The following is a 24,306-nucleotide window of genomic DNA, read 5'->3' on the forward strand; positions in this document are numbered from 1 at the left end:
ATTTAGAATAAGCAATGAAGCAACTAAGGGCTATGAGGCACTGGTATATGCCAGTAAACTGTGTAGTACTCTATGGTTGGTTTACTTTTTTCACTGGAAGTTTCAAGTCATTAGTATAGTGCTGATTTATTTGGTCAAATTTAAAAATACCTGTTTAATAAACATAATTTTTGGAAATTTTCCCAATTTTGAATGTTCATTCACATCTGACAGATACTATATGTTTTGATACCTTTCGTGTTTAGCATTTTTATAAAAAAAACAGATGTTCTCTGGAAGGCATATTGCTGGTAGGTACTTATGGAGGCTCTTTGGCACCATGCTGGTGGTTGACACAGTGATCGGTTTTTTTTTTTTTTTTTTTTTTGATTTGGTAGTTGTTGGCGCATTGGCTTCTGTGGCCATATTGCACCTCCCAAGGTTTTTGCAGTACTTTGATCCAAGCCCGAGGCTGGAATCCACAGTGATCGGAATGGTCATTTCTTGTTCCCTATGCCACATTTCTTTGACTTCCTGTCTCAGGTCTGTGCACTTCCCGATCTTTTCCTTGTAGGTTTTCTGGAGGTTGCTGCTGTTGGGCACCACTATGCTGATCGGGTAGACAGCCAATTCCTTCTTGTCAATGAGGATTATGTCTAGTCTGTTTTGTGGGACTGTCTTGTCCAGGGCCGGCTTAAGGCATGATCGAGCGGTTCTCCCGAAAAGGGTGCCAAAATTTAGGGGCCACAAAATGGTCCAAAAATTCATTGATATTTACTGTATATTTTGAGTTGGAGAGGGGGGCAACAAAAAATCTTGCATAGGGCGCAGATAGACCTGTGGCCGCTTCTGGTCTTGTCCATTATAATAGCATGATCCCAGTACAGCCCAAGGTTCGTACTTGTAATACGGTACACTTTCTTTCTTTGACCAACTGGCATATTTGTGTTAGCTTCTGATGTATTATCCTGGCAACCTGTTCATGTACTCCATCTGGGTGATCACCCTGCATCCCAGGGTGATGTGCTGGATTTTTTCTGGGGAGAGGTGGCGTCATCAACATGTGCCATCTGTCACTCCAATGTCCTTGGTGATGTATTTCCTGTAGTTCCTGGTGTTGATTATTCGGTCCTGGATGGCAAGCATGAATCCTTCAGTCTTGTGAAAGAGCCTCATGCTCATGAGCCATGTGTTGAAAGCTACCTTATCTATGTAGTTTTAATGGAGGTGACTGTAGTTCTGCCATGGAGTGCCTTCTTCACCCATCTTTCTGCCTTTGCTTCTTTCTGTCCATGTGAGTGAGGCCTCCATGTTAAGGTTGAGTGTTGTGTGCTGTTTGTATATTTTTCTTATAGCTTGGTAGATTGGTGCTATGTTTTCCTGTAAGTAATCCCTAAAGTTAGTCGCCTGCTTCTCTTGTTCAACGAGGTCAGTCAATCTCTTCCCTCCTCCTTTCTGGACTATGGTCATTCTCTCAATGGCCGACTTCAGATGGTGTTGGTGGCTTTTGGTCATCATAATCCTGGTCAATTTCATAACCTTCTCCAGCCCAGTGTTGGTCCAATCTATGATCCCAAAGGAGTATGTTAACACTGAGACTGTGTAAATGTTCATGGCTGTGATCATGTTCTCACCATTCAGCTTTGATTTTATCAGGTTTCTCAGTCTCTGATGGCATTTCTCAGCCAGGCAGGCATTGATATCCTTGTGTTCTAACCGGTGAGTCTGCATCATTCACAGATATTTGTTGTAGGTCTCTCCCTCTGCCAATGCTTTAGTCTCTTCAGTGGTCTTCAGCTGCTAGTTTTAGTTGACTGGATGTTCTTGATGCAATCCATAGGTCTTGAATTTGTCTAGGCCAAACTGCACCCCAATGTCAATGGTGAATTCTGCAATCCAGAGGAATTGTTGGAGCAGATTTTCGGTTGTAGCACAGAGTTTGATGTAATGCATGTGCATCAGGTGAGAGAGGGTGTTCATGTTCTTCCTCTCTTCTTTCAGGGTATATCTGCACTTGCTGTTATTGATGTTGTTCTGGCTCTTCAAGAGGTCTGATATCTTTTTTAGTTATGCAGCTGGTCAGGATCTCTTACACTGTTGAGAGACAGGTGATTGGTCCACACACAGCCAGGTTTGTGGTATCTTTGCCCTTAGCCTTCAGGTAGGTGATTCTTTGATTCAGAGACTCTGGGATTGTGTCAGGGTGCTTTATCATCTGGGTAAACTGTTCTGCTATGTGCCTGTTTTGCAGCTGAACTTCTTGGACCCATATTTGTGGATGTTATCTATTCCCGGGGTTTGCCAGTTGTGGTACTTCCTGAGCAACTGCTGTACTTCTTTCTCCTGAATCTCCCATCCTGTCATCTCTTTTGCATGGTTTTCTTCCATTCTAGGTCTATCCAGGGGGGGGGGGGCATAGCCATTATGGCTAACTTTGCTGCTGAACGGTTTACCACAGAACTTAGAGGCCGACCGGGCTAGCCGAGTGGGTAACGTACCTGCCCGGCAACCCAAAGGTCGCGGGTTCGATTCCCGCCTCGGGCTTGGATCAAAGTACTGCAAAAACCTTGGAAGGTGCAATATGGCCACAGAAGCCGATGCGCCAACAACTACCAAATCAAAAAAAAAAAAAAAAAAAAAAAAAAAAAAGAACTTAGAGTGCCTTCAGATTAAAGGGTCTGTTGCCCTCTTTCTCCTGTTGTCTAATGTTCCTGCAGAAGGCTCTCTAGTTTTCATCTAATATATCTGGTTGTCTGTTTCTCTCTGGGCACACTCCCTATATCAGCAAGTCTTTTACTGAGTGCAGGGAGGTTCTCCTTGAGGGTGTCAGGTATTCTATGATTATGGGTCTCGTGTTTGCTGTGAATACTATCTTTCTTGGGGATGATCATTTTTCTGATTAGTTTCTTACTTCTGTTATACCGTTGGTACTGGGTCAGTTGGCCAATCTTCACTCTTAGCTCTCCCATCCTGTGCTGTAGCATCCTTTCCCATGCTGGTGGTACCTTGTCTTTGCATTTTGTTGGTCTCTGGTTTCTCTTCCATTTATCCTGGCTGCTACAGTGGCACAGTCACATGGCTGTGCAGATAGTATCCAGTTATTATTATTGCTCTTATATTATTTCTCCCTGATTGGGAGATTCCATTCCGTGACGGGTACTGCTACCAAGTACACAGGGTGGTTGTAATGTCTGGTGTTGCTGTTGGTTGAGGAACTCTCTGACTATTCTACAGATGTTCAGGATTGTGACTTTCTGGAGTTCCTTGTAGGTGTTCTCTGGGAGACCTATTGCTGCTAGGCTGCTATGCAGGGTCTTTGGCACCATACCGGTGGTCGACACGATGATTGGGATGGTCGTTACTTCTTGCATATGTCACATCTCCTTGGCCTCATGTCTCAGGTTCGTGTACTTCCTAATTTTTTCCTCAAGAGTTTTCTGGACATTGCTAGTGTTGGACACCGCTATTCAATCAGGTAGGTAGCCTTTTCCATCTTGTCCACAAGGGTTTTGTCCAGTCTGTTGTGTGGGATGGACTTATCTGTTATTATGGCGTGGTCCCAGTACAGCTTGTGGGTTGGGGTCTCTAGTACTGCCTGGGGTTCGTACTTGTAGTACGGTATACTTTCTTTGGTCAACTGGTATTTCCTTGCTAGCTTCTGATGTATTATCCTGGCTACCTGGTCATGTCTATGAGTGTACTCAATCTGGATGATCACCTTGCACCCCACGGTGATGTGTTAGATCGTTTCTGAGGCCAGGTGGCATCGTCAACATGTGTCATCTGACATTCTGGGCTCCTTTGCGATGTATTTTCTATAGTTGTGGTGTTGATTATCTGGTCTTGGATGGCCAGCATGAATCCTTCAGCCTTGGGGAAGAGTGTCCCGCTTGTGAGCCATGCATTGGAAGCAATGTTATCGATGTGATCTTGATGGAGGTCATTGCAGTGTCTGCCATGGAGTGTCTTCTTTGCCCATCTTTCTAGCTTCATTTCTTGTGCTGTCTGGGCGGGAGGAGGCTCTTTGCTTAGGTTGGGTGGGGTATACCACTTATCTATCTTCCTTATGGCCTGGTGCTGTGTTGTTCTCGAAGTAATCCTTCAGGTTAACTATCGCTCTTTTTGTTGCTCTATCAGGTCTATCAGGTCCCCTCTTTCCGAGCTATTGTTAGTCTCTCCACTGCTGACTTCGGGTGGCGTTGGCAGCTCTTGGTCATCATTGTCCTTGTCTTTTGCATGATATCTTCTAGCTCGGTGTTAGTCCAATGTATGACCCCAAAGGAGTATATTAATACTGGAGCTACATAGGTGTTTATGGCTTTAACTGTGTTCCCTCTGTTCAATTTTGCTTTCAGCAGGCTTCTGAGTCTCTGATGATATTTTTTGGTCAGGCACTTCTTGATTTCCTTGTGCTCTAACTGTTGAGCCCGCATCATCCCTAGGTATTTGTAAGTTTCTCCTTCTCTCATAGCTTCGATCTCTTTACCAGTCAGCAGCTGGCATTTCAGCTGACTAATTTTCCCTGGTGCAGTGTGTGGGTCTTGCATTTGTCTAGAGCAAATTCCATCCTGATTTCCTTGCTGAATTCTTTGGTGATCCGGAGTAGTTGCTGGAGTTATTCTCGGTTGCCATGTAGAGCTTGATGTCATCCATGTACATCAAGTGGGTGAGGTGTACAGGTTCTTTCTTCTTTGAGGTTATATCCATACTTGCTGCCATTAAGCATGGTGGATAGCAGGATGAGTGCTAGATGGAACCACAGTGGGCTCAGAGCATCTCCCTGAAAGATTCCTCTTTTGATGGGATTGGTCATTAATAATAATTATTATTATTATTAGTGGCATATGATGCAAGAAAACAAGATTATAAAGCATCAGCAAAAAAAAAAAAACTTCCCACATCACCTGTCCTTCCCCTCCAATAATCTGTTTAGGTCTTTCTTGACTTTATTCAAACTGCACACTTCCATAAAAAGTTTGTTCCAACAATCAATCACCCACTGGCTAAAAGAAAATCTGAGCTCATCTGTCCTGCAACCATTGTTCCCCAGTTTGAATTTATGCCCTCTCTTATGCATAGTGAATGGAGGAAGAATGCCATCAGCACTGAACTTTCTCATTCCATTCGAAGTCCTAAACACCTCAATCAGATCACCTCACAGGTGCCTAGTCTCTAGATGCTGCAATTTTTGATACTGAATCCAGTCTTTGTAAGACAACCCTTTCGTTTTCCTTCACCAGTCTTGTTGCCCTTCTGTGTACTTGTTCCAGCAGTTCTACATTCTTCCTAAAATGATGCCTCCAGATCTGTATTCAATACTCAAGATATGGCCTATGATTGCCTTATTCAATGGGATAATCACCTACTTATTCCTGGTAGCAAAAGTACCTGTATATTATACATAAAACTCCATGAACTGTCTTGGCAGCCTGAACTTCGAATGCTGTTTCCCATCCCACCTGCCTAATTTTTTTTTAGATCTTGTTGCAGCAGCATAGCTTCATTACTGTCAATAAGCATCGTGCCAACATTTGTATCATCTGCAAATTTAGACATAAAGCCTGATATACCTTCATCAATATCATTAATAAATATAGAAAACAACAATGGGCCCTGCACTGAACCCTGGAGGACTCCACTAATAACATTAGTCCATTAATAACCACTCTATCCACTTCTAACCAATCTATCTTCACCCACTGAATGATCCTTTTATCCAGAGCAGTAATTGCTCTTAATGCCACACTGCTCCAATTTGTAAGCAGTCTTTTATGTGCAACAGTATCAAAAGCTTTCCTGAAATTTAAGTATATAATATCAAAATTATTTTTTCAATCCAGTTCTTTTGTTACTGAATAATAGAATCCAGTAAAATTGGGCAGACAAGATTACCCCTTACAAAATCCATGCTGTGACTGCAGTATAATTGCATTTCTGTCTAGATGGTCCTGCATTACTTCTTTAACTAAAGACTCCATTATTTTCTCTAGAACAGAAATTAAGCTAAAAGGTCTGGTAATTACTCAAGTCACTTTTTGTTCCCCCCCACCTCTGTGAATTGGAGAACATCTTTGATTCATAGGGACCTCTTCTGAATGCATGTGATTTGGCGCATTATAACCCTGGTTGTTTTTGCACCATAAAAAACTAAAAACCAACCAACCTGAATGCAAAGATGCTTTCATAAAAATGACTAAGGGTTTGTTTACCTGCTTTGCTGCCTCTCTTAATATAATTGTATTGATTTCATCCCTCCCAGGTGCCTCTTTTAAGTTAAGCTTCAACAATTTCACTTTCCTCTCAGTTATTACAAAATAATTTAACTTCCTATCAGATTTTGATGAACTGCTGGTATTGCCCTTCCCATAGAACTCCTCATGTGTGTGAATGTAGATGCAAAATACCGATTTGGTTTGTCAGAAATCTGAGCAGGATCATCAACGGTTAAACCAGCAACATCAAGTGGACCAATGTGATTCAAACCATATTGTAATCTAGCTTGCCTAACCTCCTTTGTGACTTGACTGAAGATTATTTTATATCTACTATAGGCTTCTATATCATCTGATAATTTATATGCATCTCATGCATAAGTCTCATGATTTTGTGGTGGTGGTGTAGAGGTTTTGTGGCACAAGGGCAACTCCAAAATGTGCCTATTCAAATAATTGGAACGGTACCGGAGTTTGCCTTATTTGATATTAGATATATTCATAAAGGCTAATTTGTTTGAGATAAGTGAAAAGCAAACCCAGATTGGCATTGTTTCCCAATAGGTGGGTTAGTAATAAAGGTTCTTGTATTTGAGTCAGAGAGAGAAAAGTAGCATTTCTGATATGGGAATAATATGAACAGTCTAACAGAATATGTCGAACTGTAAGCTGTGATGAACAATGTGTGCATATAGGAGGGTCATTGCCTATGAGCAGGAACAAGTGGGTCAAGTGTGTGTGCCCTATGTGCAATCTTGCCAGTATTACTTCTTCATGCCTGTTTTTTAATTTATTGTTTGCATGTGTCTTCCAAATATCTAACCATTGGTCCCTGCAGATAAGTCGGATATGTTTTAGGAAATTTATATAGGGTACTTGGTAAGATGGAGGTGCGCTGCTCTTTGGGTGTTGGCTGCATGGTCTGCTCTTTCATTACCTGTGAAGCCAGCATGCCCTGGAATCCAACAGAAACTTACAGTATGATTCAGATTCCTCAAATGATTTAGACAAGACTGGATTTCTTTTACTATGGGATGTGGGGTTGAGAAATTGTTACTTATTGCAGAAAGTGCACTCAGGGAGTCTGTATATATTAAACTATTAGTGTTGAGACAGATATTGATATTGTCTATAGCTAGATGGATTGCATAAAGTTCTGCAGTATAACTCCTACATTCAACCGGGAGAGATACAGATACTGTATATGAGGGGAAGACTGCTGCAGCACCTATGGCAGCATTTGATTTTGAGCCATCAGTATATATTAAGCAGCTCTGGCATTGCTAGCAGCATGTCCTTCGTGCAGTTGCTTGATGTAACAGTTTTCCAGGGACTTTTTCCCCCATTGTTGGAAATAGGTGTCACAGTAAGTTGGGTTTGAGGACCAAAGCAGATCAGGTATTTTGGTTTCTTTCAGCATGTTTTCAAAATGAACATTCCAGCAATGCATCAATTCTTGTAGTCTAATACCAGTTAGTCTATTTTCAGTGGGTTTATTGTTAATAGTATGTTATCCTTTTAAGATTGAAAAGTAGCAGTTGAGTTGGATGATCTGGAAGTCTTAAAGTCAATAACAAGAATCAAACCCAGACATTTCCAAATGGGTAGACAGTGGCACAACCACTATTCCATGGAGGGTCACGAAAGTGAATGCAGTATACAAATAAAGTATTTTTAATTTGTGTAGCACATTACTGATTTGTATATCACAAGAAGCTTAACTATGCTGTAAGGCTTTCAAATCAAAGTGTATCAAAGCTAGTTAATCTTCTTCCATATTTAAGGAAAAATTAATTATGAAATCATTTCTATATTTGACAGTTTTAACTGAAAAGGATACAAGAGTTTTAGCAAGTCACAAACATGCTTATAATTCTGAGTCAGAAAGCAGAGAGATACTGTTGCCACAGGACTATGACACCAAGAATGATAGAGACAACAAAATAATGACCAGCTCTCCTACAAATAAAAATTCACATCTATATGAAGCATTCACTTAATTATTAGTTCAAATATTTAAAGATAAAAATAATTTTTAAAATTTTTTCATAATCTGCATTTAAAAATAATTGCAAATCACAAATGCTATCCAACAAACAGTACAAAAATAAAATATAAATGATTTGGAGTTTTCATAAAAAAAAAGAAAATAAAGAAAAACAGTATACACATAAACAGTATATCGCCAAGAGTATATGGACAACCCTGGGATTTTGGATAAATGAATCACACAAACCATCCACGTTAGGAATAGGTAAAAAAGTATTTATTTATTCAGTTGATTGCAAGTTACAATCTCCCCTTGTACGGCGTGCAAGCCAGAAGGGGTATATTTACAATGCAGAGGATAAATTTACAAAAATATTTACAGTTTAGTAATAAAGGAAATATGTATATTAATACAAAAACTTTGTTCTTCATTGCTGAATGTCATCGTGGAGGAGCATTTGCAAATTAAATTTATTAACTTCATACCCAAATGTCGCGATGACAGCATAACTCAGTTGTTTCTTGGTGGATAGTCTTTCTGTAGGCCTTAATGGAGCATAGTTTTTTGCAGTTAACCTGAAACCGGTTTAGGGTTTCTGTGGTATTTAATGGGAACGTCCTGTTTAAACTTTTCAAGCAGTTTAGATTAGAGTGAAGTGGCCTAATTTGCAGGCTGTAGGATTGCCTCTGACTTCGTGGGTGTGAGATGATGCCTGTAAGTGCTGGTGCAACATATCTTCCTGTCAATAGCTTGGCCAGGATATGAATATTTGTCCAAATGACAATAAACATCCAAGTGTCCACTCTTTATTTGCATACATAATGCCTGTAGAGACAGTGAAGGGGAATTGGCAAATCTTGTTTAGCCACCTGAGTATCCAATATTGTATGTTTAGGAAGGTTTTGACATATGTTTCAGGAGCTGAGAAACATAACCGAAGTGTAAAAGGCAACTGGGGCAATGCACCTAACAATATATTCCCTCACCAGTTGAGCATTTTGAACCCCAGCCAATTCTTGTCTTGAGCGCTTGTTGTTTGGTTTTTAGGAGCATTAGCAACTAAGGCCATATTGCTCCGGGAAATGAGGTGGTCATTCCCTGACCTTTCCTCATCCTCCGTATTTGGTGGTGACGGGCTCGAACCCCGGTCTAATCAAGAAGCATGTGTGCTACGCACTGGTCTTGTCTTGAGCGCCAGATGGCAGCTAGTGTTTTCTTCCTGGTAGTAGTGAAATGTTCAGTGAAGGATAACTTGTTGTCCCAGGTAAATTCCAGATACTTGTGATGATCGACTTTTTGGATGGGTTGGCCCTAGTTGCCTTTTACACTTGGGCAACTGGGGCCAACTGAGCCTAGGATATCTGGGTATCTGGGCTGTTTTAAGCCCAATCGAGGCAATGAAAGCTGGCCAAATTAGTTAACTGTTGTGTCATAGTGGAACAAGGGGTATATTTACATGGGCTTTTAGGGTACCTAAGAGTAGAAACAGGTGCATGTATACTTGTGTGTACACAAATGCTAGGAGTATAGTTAATAAATTTGATGAGCATGAAGTGCTAGTCAAGACATCAAAGGCAGATATTGCTGGGATATCAGAGACATGGTGTCACACAGACATAAGCAGTGCAGAACTGGAATTTGGGGAGTACAATGTGTACAGAAAGGATAAATAGAACAGGAAGGGAGGAGGGATTATCCTGTTAGTTAAGAAACACATAAAATCTAAGGAAGTGCATCCAATTGATGTCAGTGGACAATGCAACGTTGAGTCTGTGTGGTGTGACATAAGCACTGGGAAAGAAAAAATGAGAGTAAGTGTGTGTTATAGGCCTAATGAATCTGATGAGTATAATGAGCAATTGTGCAGAAAAAATAGAGTGGGCCAGTAAATCATAATGGGGAATTTTAATTTCCAGAGATTAACTGGAATTTGTGGGTTGGTCACTCACACACTAGCAAGGCTTTTGTGGATTTGTTGGATGATTGTTTTCTACAGCAGCATGTTCGGGAGGCAACTAGATGGAGTAATACTCTTGATCTGATTATCAGTAGTGATTCTTCATGCATTAAGAATCTGCAGATAAAGGAACCACTAAGTGGCAGTGAACACATTGTGCTGAAGTGGGATTTACACAGAGGTAACTACCATCAGGGGTAAACGGAAGGGTTTTTGTGTTCGAAAAGGTGACTACAGTGGTCTGAGACAGTATTTAAATTCTATACCGTGGGACCAACTGATGATATTACCAACAGCAAATTCAAAATGGGAAGCATTCAAAGAAATAATCTTGGAAGCTACTAGGCTTTTCATACCAACTAAGAAATATTGTTCAAGATTTAGGCCTAAATGGATGTCAGATGAACTAATTAGACTTGTGACAGAGAAGAAAAATGCATGGGATACATATAAATTAACATGTGACACAGAAGCCTATGATAGATATAAGCTGGTCTGTAACCAAATCCCAATGGAGGATAGGCAGGCAAAAGCAGATTACGAGAAATCTTTGGCAAAGTATGCAAAGAAAAACAGCAAAGAATTCTTTACTTGAGTAAACTCTAGAATGAAGGGGATGAATCAGATTGGTCCACTTGATATCGATGGTTCAACTATTGATGATCCTGCTCAGGTAGCTAACAAACTAAATTAATATTTTGCATATACATTCACAGATGAGGAGTTATTTAAGGAGGGGAATGCCAGAGGTGAATTGAACTCTGGCAGTGAGCTAGATGATTTTGTAATAACTGAGAGGAAAGTGGAGGAGAAATTGTTGAAGATAAACATAAGGAATGCACCTGGGGTGGAATGGATCTATCCAGTTATATTAAAGGAGGCAGCAAAGGAAGTAAGCAAACCCTTAGCCGTAATTATGTCAGTTTCCAGACTCGGGAGTCTGAAAACTGACATACTCCAGTCCATTGTACCAATGGACTGGAGATGTGCAAATGTGACCCCAATTCACAAAGGAGGATCAAAGGAGGAGACAGGTAATTACAGACCTGTTAGTTTAACTTCTGTTACAGGGATATTAATGGAGACACTGGTTAAAGAAGTATTGCAGGATCATGTAGACAAGACTTCGGTTATAGCTCGGACACAGCATGGGTTTGTTAAGGGGAAGTTTTGTTTGACCAATTTGATTGGATACTATGATGTAGTCACAAAGGAACTGGATGCAAAGAATAATTTTGATATCATATATTTGGTATGTTTTTCCTGGGGTTACTTCTACCCATATGCAGTACTTTGCTTTTGTCAATGTTAAACTTCAGTTGCCACCTCTCAGCCCATTTGCCCAACTTATCTAGATCCTGTCATTAACCACACTGCCAACCTTTGTATCATCTGCAAACTTCGACACTAAGCCTGATATACCTTCATCAATATCATTGATAAATATACAAAACAACAGAGGGCCCAACACCGAACCCTGCGGAACTCCACTAATAACATTAGTCCATGAAGAGCAGTGCCCACTGATTACCACCCTCTCTCATCTCCCACTCATCAACCCTTTTACCTATTGTAGCAACTTACCTTTAATACCAATCTGCTCCAATTTGTACAGTAGTATTTGATGCGCAACAGTGTCAAAAGCTTTCCTGAAATCCAAGTATATGATATCAAAATTATTTTTTGAATTCATTTCCTTTGTAACCATATCATAGTATCCAATAAAATTTGTCAGACAATATAAACCCATGCTGTGTCTGAATTATTGCTGCAGTCTTGTGTAGATGATACTGCAACGAATCTTGAACCTGTGATTCAAAACCTGGAACAGAAGTTAAACTAACTGGTCTGTAATTACTTGTGACATCCTTTGTGAATTGGCACATATGCAAACATATCCAGTGGGTGGGGACGTCCCCTGAGTCCAAGGATGCTCTCATAATTATGGCTAAGGGTTTGCTTAATTCCTTTGCCAGCTTTAATATAAATGGATAGATCCCATCCACCCCAGGTGCCTTTCTTATGTTTAACTTCAACAATTTCTCCTCCACTTTGCTCTCAGTTATTACAAAATTTGATAACCTTCTGGTATTTTCTTTCCTTAATAATTCATGTGTGAATGTAGATGCAAAATACTCATTCAGTTTGTTTGCTATCTGAGCAGGATCATCAACAGTCGAACCATCAATATCAATGGACCAATCTGATTCTTCCCCTTTCTTTTAGAGTTTATATAAGCAAAGAAATCCTTGCTGTTTTCCTTAGCATCCTTTGCCAAAGATTTCTCGTAATCTGTCTTAACTTGCCTAATCTCCTATGTGACTTGATTACAGACTAGCTTATATCTGCCATAGGCTTCTGTGTCGCCTGATAATTTATATGCATCCCATGCATATTTCTTCTCTGCCACGAGTCTAATTAGTTCATTTGACAACCATTTAGGCGCCGGCCCGGCTAGCTGGGTGGGTAAAGTGCCTGCCTGGCAACCCAAAGGTCGAGGGTTCGATTCCCGCCTAGGGCTTGGATCAAAGTACAGCAAAAACCTTGGGAGGTGCATTATGGCCAGAGAAGCCTATGCGCCAACAACTACCAAAAAAAAAAAAAAACCATTTAGGCCTAAATCTTGAACAATATTTCTTAATAGGTATGAAACGTTTAGTAGCTTCCACGATTAATTCCTTGAATGCTTCCCACTTACAATTTGCTGTTGGTAACATTATGAGTTGGCCCCACTGTACAGAATTTAAAAACTGTCAGAGACCACTGTAGTCACCAAAGTTAAACTAACAGGTCTGTAATTACTCATGTCATCTCTTGATCCCCCTTTATGAAATGGGGATACATTTGCACATCAACAATCCGTAGGAACCTCCCACGAGTCAAAGGATGCTCTCATAATTTTGGCTAACGGTTTTCTTACTTTCTTTGCTTCCTCCTTTAATATATAACTGGATAGATCTGGTTATATATTAAAGTTATATTTTATATATGAAATAGATCCAGTTATATATTTTATATTAAATAGATCCAATTATATATTTAATATAACTGGATAGATCTCAACCACCCCGGGTGTCCCAAAATACCAATCCCAAATTTAATATATAACTGGATAGATCCAGTTATATATTATATATATTAAATAGATCCCACCCAACCCAGTTGTCTTTCTTATGTTTAACTTCAACAATTTCTCCTGCACTTTGCTCTCAGTTATTAAAAAATCATTTAGCTTCCTGTTAGAGTTTAATAGGCTTTTGTCCTCCACTTCCATACAGAATTCCTCCTGTTTGGATGTGACTTGATTACAGACTAGCTTATATCTACCATAGGCTTCTGTGTCGCATAATAATTTGTATGCATCTCATACAATTTTTCTTCTCTGTCACGAGTCTCATTAGTTCATTTGACATCCATTAGGCCCTGAACAGTATTTCTCATGTATTTCCTTGAATGCTTCCCATTTAGAATTTACTTTTAGTAACATCATCAATTGGTCCCACTGCATAGAATTTAAAAACTATCTGAGACTACTGTAATCACCTTTATGAAAGCAAATACCCTTCCCTCTACCCCTGATGGTAGTTACATCTTTAAGTAAATCCCACATCAGTACACTGTGATCACTGCCACCTAGTGTTTCCTTTATCTTCAAATTCTTGATGCATGAATAATCACTGCTGATAATCAGATCAAGAGTATTACTCCATTTGGTTGACTCTCAATCATGCTGCTGTAGGAAACAAACATCCAATAAAACTACAAAAGTCTTGTTAGACTTTTGTAGTTTTATTGTGAATGACCAATTCACATGTTCCAGTCAATATCTGGGATGTTAAAATCCCTCATTATAAGACATTCTGATTTACTGTCCCACTCTATTTCTCTGTATAGTTGTTGAATATACTCATTGGAGCCATTAGGACTATAACACACTCCTACCCTCATTTTTGCTTACCCAGTGCTTATGTCAAACCAAACTGATTCAACATTGGACTGTCCACCAATGTCAACTGGATGATCTGTCTTAGATTTTGTGTGTTTCTTAACTAACAGCATAACTCGTCTTCCCTTTGTATCCTGTCTATCCTTTCTGTACACATTGTACTCCCCAAATTCCAATTTTGCATTACTTATATCTGTGTGACACCATGTCTCTGATACTCGAACAATATCCACCTTTGATGTCTTGACCAGCACTTCAAATTCATCAAATTTATTTACTATACTCCTAGCATTGGTGTACATGCAAGTATACATGCACCTATTCTTACTCTTAGTGACCCTAACACAATCCATTTATTTACTTAATTCATGTTGAATTCCAGCGGTTTTTGAAATCCTTAGTGATTTCAAGTGAAAGTAAAAAGTGAAAGTGATAATCAGATCAAAAGTATTTCTCCATTTGGTTGCCTCTCAAACATGCTGCTGTAGGAAACAAACATCCAATAAATCTACAAAAGTCTTGCTAGTGTGTAAGTGACCAATTCACAAGTTTCAGTCAATATCTGGGCAGTTATAATCCCCCATTATAAGACATTCTAATTTACTGTCCCACTCTATTTCTCTGTATAGTTGTTCAATGTACTCATCAGAGTCATTAGGCCTATAACACACCCTACCCTCATTTTTGCTTTCCCAGTGCTTATGTCACACCAAACTGACTCAACATTGGACTGTTCACCAATGTCAACTGGATGCTCTGTCTTAGATTTTATGTGTTTCTTAACTAAGAGCATAACTAATCCTCCCTTCCTATCCTGTCTATCCTTTCTGTACACATTGTACTCTCCAAATTCCAATTTTGCATTACTTATATCTGCATGACACCATGTCTCTGATATCCAAACAATATCCATCTTGACCAGCACTTCAAACTCATCCAATTTATTTACTGTACTCCTAGCATTGGTGTACATGCAAGTATACATGCCCCTATTCTTATTCTTAGTTACCCTAACACAACCAATTTATTTACTTAATTCATGTTGACTTCCAGAAGTTCTTGAAATCTCCAGTAACTTGCTTTCTTGGCTGCTGCTCATTCCAATAGAAGTGCAGAATCACTTCCACCTCTGCCTGTGTTGAGTTTCAGTAATCACCAACTCACTGGCTAAAAGAAAACTTCCTGCAATCTAGCCTCTTCCTCTGTAACTGGAATTTATGGTTTCTAGTTCTGTAATTATTCATAAAAGTGAAAATTCTACCTTCAACTATACAACTATGTTGAAATTGTTTCCTTCATTCATTTTACTAACTCCTCCTAGAGATAAATCTCATCCAGGTCTCCTCTAAGGTGTCTGGTTGATAAATTACACTGATAAATAATTAATAGATTATGGGATTTTTTGATCATCTGTTTACATTGCTCAAAAAATTAATTTCTGCTTGTATCATGATGCCCTGATCCCTTTCATCCTCTACTGTTTTTAATTCAACCCTACCAAGTGTATAAGTTATTTTTGGGTGCTATTTCCCAATGCAAGCAAAGCGAAAGGTATAAGATAAGACTTTGCATCTCACTCCATTAAAACACAGCTGCCACTTTTCTGACCATTCTTGAAGCCTGTTCAAGTCATCCTGAAGGAGTGCTGCTTGGTGCTGATCACTGTTGACTCTCCCAATCTTTATGTTGTATGCACATTTTGACATCACATCCTTTATTTCTTAGTCGATATTGTTTATGAAAATCAGAAACAACAGTGGTCCAAGAACTGATCCTTGGGGTACCTCACTTCTGATGTTACACCAATCTGAAGAATATCCATTAATCACAACCCACTATATTCTGCCATGTAGCCACCCTGCAATCCATCTTAGAATCTTTCCAGTAATCCCAACATATTCCAGCTTATACAATAACCTCTCATGAGGGACTGAGTCAAATGCCTTGCTAACATACAAATAAACTATGTTGAAATTGTTTCCAACATCCAGCTTACACACACATAAAAACCAAGTTGTGTGTCCTTCAGAATGCTATTTCTATCTAAATATCTCTGGATTGCACGTTTAATCAATCACTGTCTCTAAGATTTTCCCTACCAGTGAAGTTGGACTAACCAGTCTGTAGTTACCAACTTCATTCTTAGAGCTGTCTTTATGTATTGGCAACACATTGGCATTTCTACAATCCAAAGGAATCTCACCCATTTCCTTGATATTAGAATCTCCCCATAAAACAATCTCCTTCAACCAGTATGCACTTGACTGTTGTTTTCTAGGATTTGAATCAGGGATGCATCACTTGATGAGTCATGATACTTGAGTCCCCGTGAGCCCCCAGTTGTGTCTGTTTAATCATTGGGAAAGCACCAAGTTTTAATTTGAGACCAGTACACTCCTTACATCAGGTGCAAAGAAAAGAATCACTAGCTGAGCTTTGTCTACTAGACTGGCTTTTTAATACATGCCATAAGCTATACATGCAACAAATTCAAAGGTCAGTCTAGTACACCAAGCTCAACTGACAATTCTTTACACCTAATGTAAGGAGTGTACTGAAGTGGATATTGTAACAACCACTATTTAATAAAATTAGAACTTAAGAAATTAATTAATAGTTTAATTAAACTGTTAACAAGGCTTTATCCACTAGTGAAGTTAAATTTAAGCTACCAAAGTTATTGGAAAGAATTTAACTAGAGAAATACTTTAGAAAAGTGAAGGATTAAATTTACAAAATATTGTAGAAATAAAGCATACATAAATTAAATTTAAACAAAAAATTTATCTATCATAGACCTGATTAATCCCTTTCAGGAACCAAACTGAAACATTTCAGTTCTCTTTGACTGCCCACAGCAGAATACTTTTAGTTTGGTTTTTACCTCCATTTGTAGGAAGTCCATGAACATGGGACTGCTCAATTTCAATTCCCTCCTCCCACACACACACACACACACACACACACACACACACACACACACACACACACACACACACACACACACACACACACACACACCAAGGCTGGTATAATGAAAGGCACATTCCCAGGAGGTGCTGACCAGGCTAGCCAGGTGGGTAAAGTGCCTGCTTGGAAACCCAAAGGTCACAGGTTTGAATCCCGCCTCGGGCTTGGATTAGAGTAAAATGCAAAAACTTTGGGAGGTGCATTATGGCCACAGAAGCCGATGCGCCAACAACTAATGAAAAAAAAAAGTCCCAGGAACCTATAGAATTATAACTCACTAAGAGCTATAATCAGAACTACGCCACACCAAAGAAACTCTTCAAACAGCCACCCTACTCCAACTCTCTTCATCAATCATTTAATACTATGAAAAACTTATAATACCTTTATTCACACTTACCCACTTCCACTGATATTCTGGAAAACTTTCAATAATATTTCCTTACCAGAATGAGAATATATGAAATGGTTACCAAAAATCATATTGTGTAGTTTCCTTTATCAGCAACTAAAAACTGAAATTCTGAGAGTCCCTAACCTGACCCTCAGGTAATAAAATAAAACAATAACTGCTCCAAGAATCTTAACAGTTAAAGAGAAAACTTTTGGTTTCTGATAAATTCCATGTAAAGTGTATAATTAACAATATAAGATTAAAATGAAAAGTAATCTTGGGCCCCTTCTGGGGGGGGGGTATGGCACAAACGTCTTTGTTACATACTGGTCTGTTTGCTCATGTAATGGCAGAGGTCTACTTGGGTCTAGCATTTGTTATCTGGAACTGAGAGTGCAGGAAGAAAAGTGTGCACCAATCTGAACTCTGGTTAGTTTGGGCTTGGTTACATGTATACTGACCTTGAAAGACAGTTGTACAGGGATCTGACAATCTGGTGGTTGATTCAAAAACAACAGAATCTATCCAGTTTTCCAGTGCAATTTTTATTCCAAGAAGAATAATTTCATTGCTAATATTTGTGTGCAGTACTTAAGGCTGATGAATTAAATCTGTCAGAAATTAATCAATATTACTATGGTTCACCTGCAAACTAATAGTGGACATAGATATTTTTCAGTTTAAGACACATTTCAAAAATGAAACTTAAGTGAAATAGTTTTGAATTTGAGAGTCATAATTTGAATTTTAAAGAAATAATTTTATTATATACCGGGTGGTTATAAAATAAGTTTCCCTATTCAGGAGACCCTAGTGTCAAAACGGTTAGAGTTAGCACTGTGAAAATTGGTGGGTATGTCTAGGGTATCGGGAAGCGATTTGTAGAAGTGAAAAAAAAATTAGTTCAAATTTTTGCCACAGGGGAAAAACGGCGCTGCACATATGTAAAAGTTGTCATTTACTTCAAGACATGCTGCTTACGCAAATAACATCCTGTTAGATAAACGCAGAAAGGCCAATGCCACTGTCAATAACTATTATGGCTCTTATAAAAAAGGAATGTGCTCTTTTAGTAAAACTGTTCTACCAGAATAATAGTAATGCTAATGCAGCACTACGTGAATATTGGAAACTTAAAGGTTTGCGTAAAGGACCTTTGACATCAGTGGGGCTTTGAAAACTAATAAAGAAATTTAAAGAGACCAGGGAGTTAGGTGTAATTCCAGGCAGGGGATGACCACGTATCGGAATGGCAGTAGTGGATGAAGTGGTGGTTGCAATGGTCAGAATGCGAAACATTACCAGTCAGTAGTGCCAGAGGTGTGTCAAGAGACTTGAACCATCCTTGGTCTACTGTACATAAAGTGCTTTGAATAATTTTACGCTGGTTCCCATACAACATTCATATCTAGTTCAAGAACTAAAGTCTTGTGATCAGCAACAATGAATAGACTTTGTTTTACGATTTCTAGCTCGTATGGAACTTGACGATACATGGGCTCGAATGATCTTGTGGTCGGATGAGGCACATTTCACTCTTCGTGGGGCTATAAATGCACAAAACTGCTGAATATGGGGAACTTCTCATCCACCTGCTATACATGAAAGACCACCACAAAGTCCATATGTTACAGTATGGTGTGGATTCACAGCAGAGTTTATAATCGGACCATTTTTCTTTGAAGAATCTACACCTCATGCTCCTCCCCGTAAGGTGTACTGTAGTAACTAGTGCACAGTATTGCGTTCTTCTAAGAGACCACATTATTCCTGCTCTGCAAGAAAGGCAATGCTTGGAGACCGTAGTGTTCATGCAAGATGGTGCCCTTCTCCACGTTGGTCAACAAGTGCAGGAACTGCTCCGTTCAACATTCGGAAATGATCACATCAATTCTAGAGACTTTCCACAGCTCTGGCCAACCCGATCATCAGATCTCAATCCCTGTGATTTCTGGCTATGGGGATACCTGAAATACAAAGTTTACCGTGGCGGTATACAGATGCTTGTTGATTTGAAAGCGAGCATTAAACAGCATGTAGGAAACATCTTCAATGAGATGCTACGCGAAACTGTGTCGCACACAGTCCTCCATTTTCAGAATGTCATCTCAAGTGAAGGAAAGCACATAGAACAATATCTGTAGATTTATAAGTTCTGATATTAAAATCTAATCCAAAGTTAAGTATTCCATCTCGTGTTTACAGTGCCAATTTCTCCCCATGGTGGCAGAAATTTAAACAATATTTTTTTTCTTCCATGAATTGCTTTCCCATACCCGAAATGACATATCCACTGATTTTCACAGCGCTATCACTAACTGTTTTGACACTAGGGTCTCCTGAATAGGGAAACTTATTTTATAAACACCTGGTATATATTACTACTCCTCAGAAAAGAATAAGCTAGGTCATCATGCTTTGTATACTAATTGACCTATGACTCAGATATGAAGTTCTCTTGAGCAGTGCAGACAGCCTACCAGGACAGCTCATGCGGTTTTTTGTCAATGATATACAGGAATTTTGCCAGCAAGGATAAGAAGGTGATTATCCCATTATATATGGTTAGGCCACATTTTGAGTACTGCATATAGTTCTGGAAGCCTCATTTTAGGAAAGACGTGAATCTGTCGGAATGGATCCAGAGAAGAGCAATGAAATTAGTGAGGGGAACAAAAGGGTACTCCTACTAGGAAAGGCTTCAGTTCTGCACTCTGCAGAGTGTATGGAGGCTAGGCACCTATCAGGAGATCTAGTTGAGGTGCTTAAGGCTTTGAATGGATTGAGTAAGATCAATGCTAATGAAATCCTTCCTCTTGCTTAGACTATGCACATGAGAGAGCATAAATTCAAACTGAGGAAGGATGGTTGCCAGATAGAAATTTGCCTTCAGCCAGCAGGTAGTTGATGCCAGAACAAACTCCCATCTGGCATTGTAGAGGTGGACAGTTTGAACAAATTCAAGGAAGAACTAGATAAACTGTTAGAGGGGATGTTTAGATGATATGGGAAGTGCTTTTTTTTTTGACTGATGTTGTATAAGATTTCTGTCTTGCATCATTTTGTCAATCTAATATTACTACTATTAAATACTGTTAATGCAATGATTCATTCATAAGTGCAACAACAATATGCCACCTGACACAATTTAATGAATAATTTGTGGGACATTAATGGCAAAGAAAGTTTTGAATATAACATAAATATTACTTTCTTCACTTAAAAAATGAAAAAAATTCCCCTCCCCAATGTAATAGCATCTGATAACAAAACAGTGGGAGGAAGAAATACTCACAGAAAAGGAACCAATCTCCATGCAAGCTGCACATTTCTAAAAATACTTTAATAGAAAATAATTAGGAGGATTAACTATTTACAAGTCAACAAATTACACAAACTTCTTACACCACTACTGCTCAAGTCCTCCATGAAATACAGTAATTTTATGCCTTTTTACTTATTTGAAGAGGTCAGAATTCAAGTCCAGTCAGAGGAGTTTGCAGAGGCCAATTCAATCTGGGCCATACTTGTAGTTAGCTAATTTTGGGTGGAGGGAGTAGAGCTTTCCCCAAAAAGTATATTAAAGTTTTTCACCCTGCACAACATGAATCAATCCAGTTTTAGAGATGTAATATACAACAAACAATATAAATTAAATTACTATCAACTGAACAATATAAACTAAATATATACCAACCGCAATAGTAAGCCAGTTCTGATAGTAATTTCATTCATCTCCCACTTCACCCTGTCTCATATTGACTGATTAATCCAAAAGTGCCTCATCTGTACAAAATGTGTGTGTGTGTGTGTGTGTGTGTTTTCAAGGCTGATTTTGCATGTTGTGCAAAATCCTGCTCCTTCTGCCTGAGATTGGTTAACTAGAATCCCAACTGAAATGGCCTAAATAATTTCTCTGATTGCAGAGCGGAATCATATGCAGAATTCTCCAAATAAGTGTGGCAGGTACTGATATATTGTGCCAACTAAGCTGCCAGGTAGGAAAATACTCAAAGAAAGAGAAATATTTCATTCAGGAACTGCATAAAATTTATTTTTGAAGCTCCTATTTATTTGTTGCAGTTTGTGATTATAAATATACATATTGAACAATTAAATTATAAATAATCATATTTTTTTTAATGAGAATATGAGAGAGAGAGAGAGAGAGAGAGAGAGAGAGAGAGAGAGAGAGAGAGAGAGAAAGAGAGAGAAAGAGAGAGAGAGAAAGCACTACCTCTGTTTTCAGTTCCTTTAACTGATTTCTTAAATCGAAGAGTTCTGTTGAGGTAAGAAGAATGCTATTCAATGTCTGTACCATATGACAAGCAAATCTGAGGTCAGTTTGGTGGATCAGTATCTCGGATAATGCACGATATATATCTTCAGCATTTAACAGAAGGCAGAGTTGTCTATGCAAAAAAAAATAAGCAAATGAGCAATAAAATAAATATCCCTATTATCGAATAATTGTTATATAATAGTTTCTAATATAATTATCTCTTTCAGGAATGAGTTTGCCAAACACATGGACCCTGGGGCATGGACCACAACACACTGCCCATGAGTTTTCTGCTAGTAAGTTCAGTGGAGCAAGTTTTTTCGTGGAATTTGTAAAAATAAAACTTTGTAAATAAATGCTTTTAAATATTAATTTCTTCATATTTTGAAAAGGTTGCCAAAAATCAGAGTGAATTATTGTCAAAAGCAAAATCAGAATTTAAAAAAAAAAAAAAAAAAAAAAATTATTTTGTTACTTCTTTTATTATGAATAATACCTTCACATCTATTTTTGTATCACTTTACTCAATTTCATTAACTCCTGGATCTGAATTCCAGAGAATTTTGGTTTTTGTAAGCAGAAATTAGACAATGGTAATTGCCTGCTCCTCTGATTTAACTGTCTACAATTACTTGGAAACAGAGATAGCAGCACTCTAAAGATAATTTCAGGACAACTCATATATAAGTGGATGCATTACTGAAATGTAGTTGAAAAACGACTTTGAAATATGTTTATATATGTAAGTACTCCAGAAAAGGTTAATTAACATTTAATTAATTTCAATACAATGAAATGCTAAATTTAAAGTGAATTTTACACATGAAGTAACTTTGGAATAAAATTATTGCCGCAAAAGTTGTCCCTCATATCTATTCACTGTCAAAATGATTAATTGCAATTGTAAACGCCACAGAACCTAATAGTTGTTTGCAATTGTAAACTCCCCTGACTTAATAGTTGGAGCATAAACACAACATTTTTACAGCCCGATGTAGTCGAGTGGTCAAGTGCGTGAGTGCAGGAACATACATACCATGGTTTAATACACAAGCTGGCATGACTGCAAAATATGTTAACAATTGTATTCATTGTCAAAATAATTACAATAAAGCCCAGATAAGAAATTCCTGCATAAGATGTTTTCCCCTGTACCAGGTTTGGTTTCTTAATTCCCATTATCAATCTATATATTGTAATGTATTATTTTCTTAGTAACAAGTTTCCCACATAAAAAAAAGTATGTGATAATGAACATCAGTGTATTATTATTAGCATAGGCACATGATGCAAGAAAGCAAGCTTATATAGCACCAGCCAAAAAAAAAAAAAAAAAAAAAAACCCCCTTCCCATTTCACTGATCCATTCATTCCAAATGTTTGTCTAATTCTGCCTTGATTTTATTTAAGTTATCAACTTCCACAACAACATATGGAAGTTTGTTCCAGAAATCAACTACCAGCTGGCTAAAGGCAAAATTCCCCACATTTATTCTATACCTGTCTTTCCTCCGTTTGAATCTATGCCAGCTCAGGTTTGTAATCTCAGCAAAAGGAAGAACCCCATAGGCATTGAGCCTGCTCAATCCATTCAAGGCCTTACAAACCTCAATCAGATTGCCTCGCAGGTGCCTAGTCTCCAGAAGCTGCAATTTGCAGAACTTAAGCCTTTCTTCATAAGAGCACCCCTTTGTTCCCTTCACCAGTCTTGTTGCCCTTCTCTGTATTCGTTCTAGCAACATCCTTCCTAAAATGAGGCTTCCAGACCTGTTGTTGCTGTTATTTGGTTTTTAGGAGCATTAGAAACTAAGGCCATATTGCTCCAAGGATATGCGGTGGTCATTCCCTGATCTTTCCGCATCCTCCGTATTTGGTGGTCACGGGCTCGAACCCTGGTCTAATCAAGACGCGTGTGCTACGCACTGCTGCTGCTGCTCCTGCCCAACTGGCTACGGAGGCGCTCCAGACCTGTACGTAGTACTCAAGGTGTGGCCTGACCATTGCCTTATACAAGGGGATAATCACCTCCTTATCCCTGCTTGCAAAATTCCTGTATATCACTGACAAGACCCCATGACCTACTCTGGCAGCCTGTCTGCATTGCTCAGAAAACTTCATATCTGACTGCACAATTACTCCCAGGTTTTTTTCATTTTCTACAACCTTAAGTGTAGTACCACACAGTTGGTACCTTTCTCTGGGGTAACTTCTACCCATATACAGTATTTGGCATTTGTCAATGTTAAACTTCAGTTGCCACTTCTCAGCCCATCTACCCAACTTTTACAGATCCTGTTGCAGCAGCATACTGTCATTACTGCTATTAACAACCCTGCCAACCTTTGTATCATCTGCAAACATTCAGTTTGATATACCTTCATCAATATCATTGATAAATATACAATCAACAATGGGCCTAAAACCAAACCCTGAGGGACACCACAAATAATTGTAGTCCATGTAGAGCAGTACTCGCTAATCACCACTATCTGTCTTCTCCCACTCAACCATCCTTTTATCCACTGCAGCAACTTGCCATTAATGCCATACTGCTCCAATTTGTACAGTAGTCTTCC

The 24,306-nt window shown here is 38.8% G+C and overlaps 1 protein-coding gene across 1 annotated transcript in view; it reads right to left on the bottom strand.

Annotated features, from left to right (window-relative positions):
- LOC150080924 (protein VAC14 homolog) overlaps nucleotides 1–24,306 on the bottom strand; it is a 247,387-nt gene that overhangs the window by 42,209 nt on the left and 180,872 nt on the right. The window contains exons 12-13 of the mRNA XM_090382035.1: nucleotides 21,686–21,860; nucleotides 8,032–8,150 (exon numbers count right to left, since the gene is read on the bottom strand). Of these exons, the coding sequence (XP_090238161.1) occupies nucleotides 8,032–8,150; nucleotides 21,686–21,860 (294 nt within the window). The remainder of the gene's footprint in view (nucleotides 1–8,031; nucleotides 8,151–21,685; nucleotides 21,861–24,306) is intronic.

The sequence above is a fragment of the Mastigoproctus giganteus genome, chromosome 9, assembly GCF_048544385.1.
Source record: "Mastigoproctus giganteus isolate SK-2022 chromosome 9, ASM4854438v1, whole genome shotgun sequence".
NCBI classification, from domain to species: domain Eukaryota; kingdom Metazoa; phylum Arthropoda; class Arachnida; order Uropygi; family Thelyphonidae; genus Mastigoproctus; species Mastigoproctus giganteus.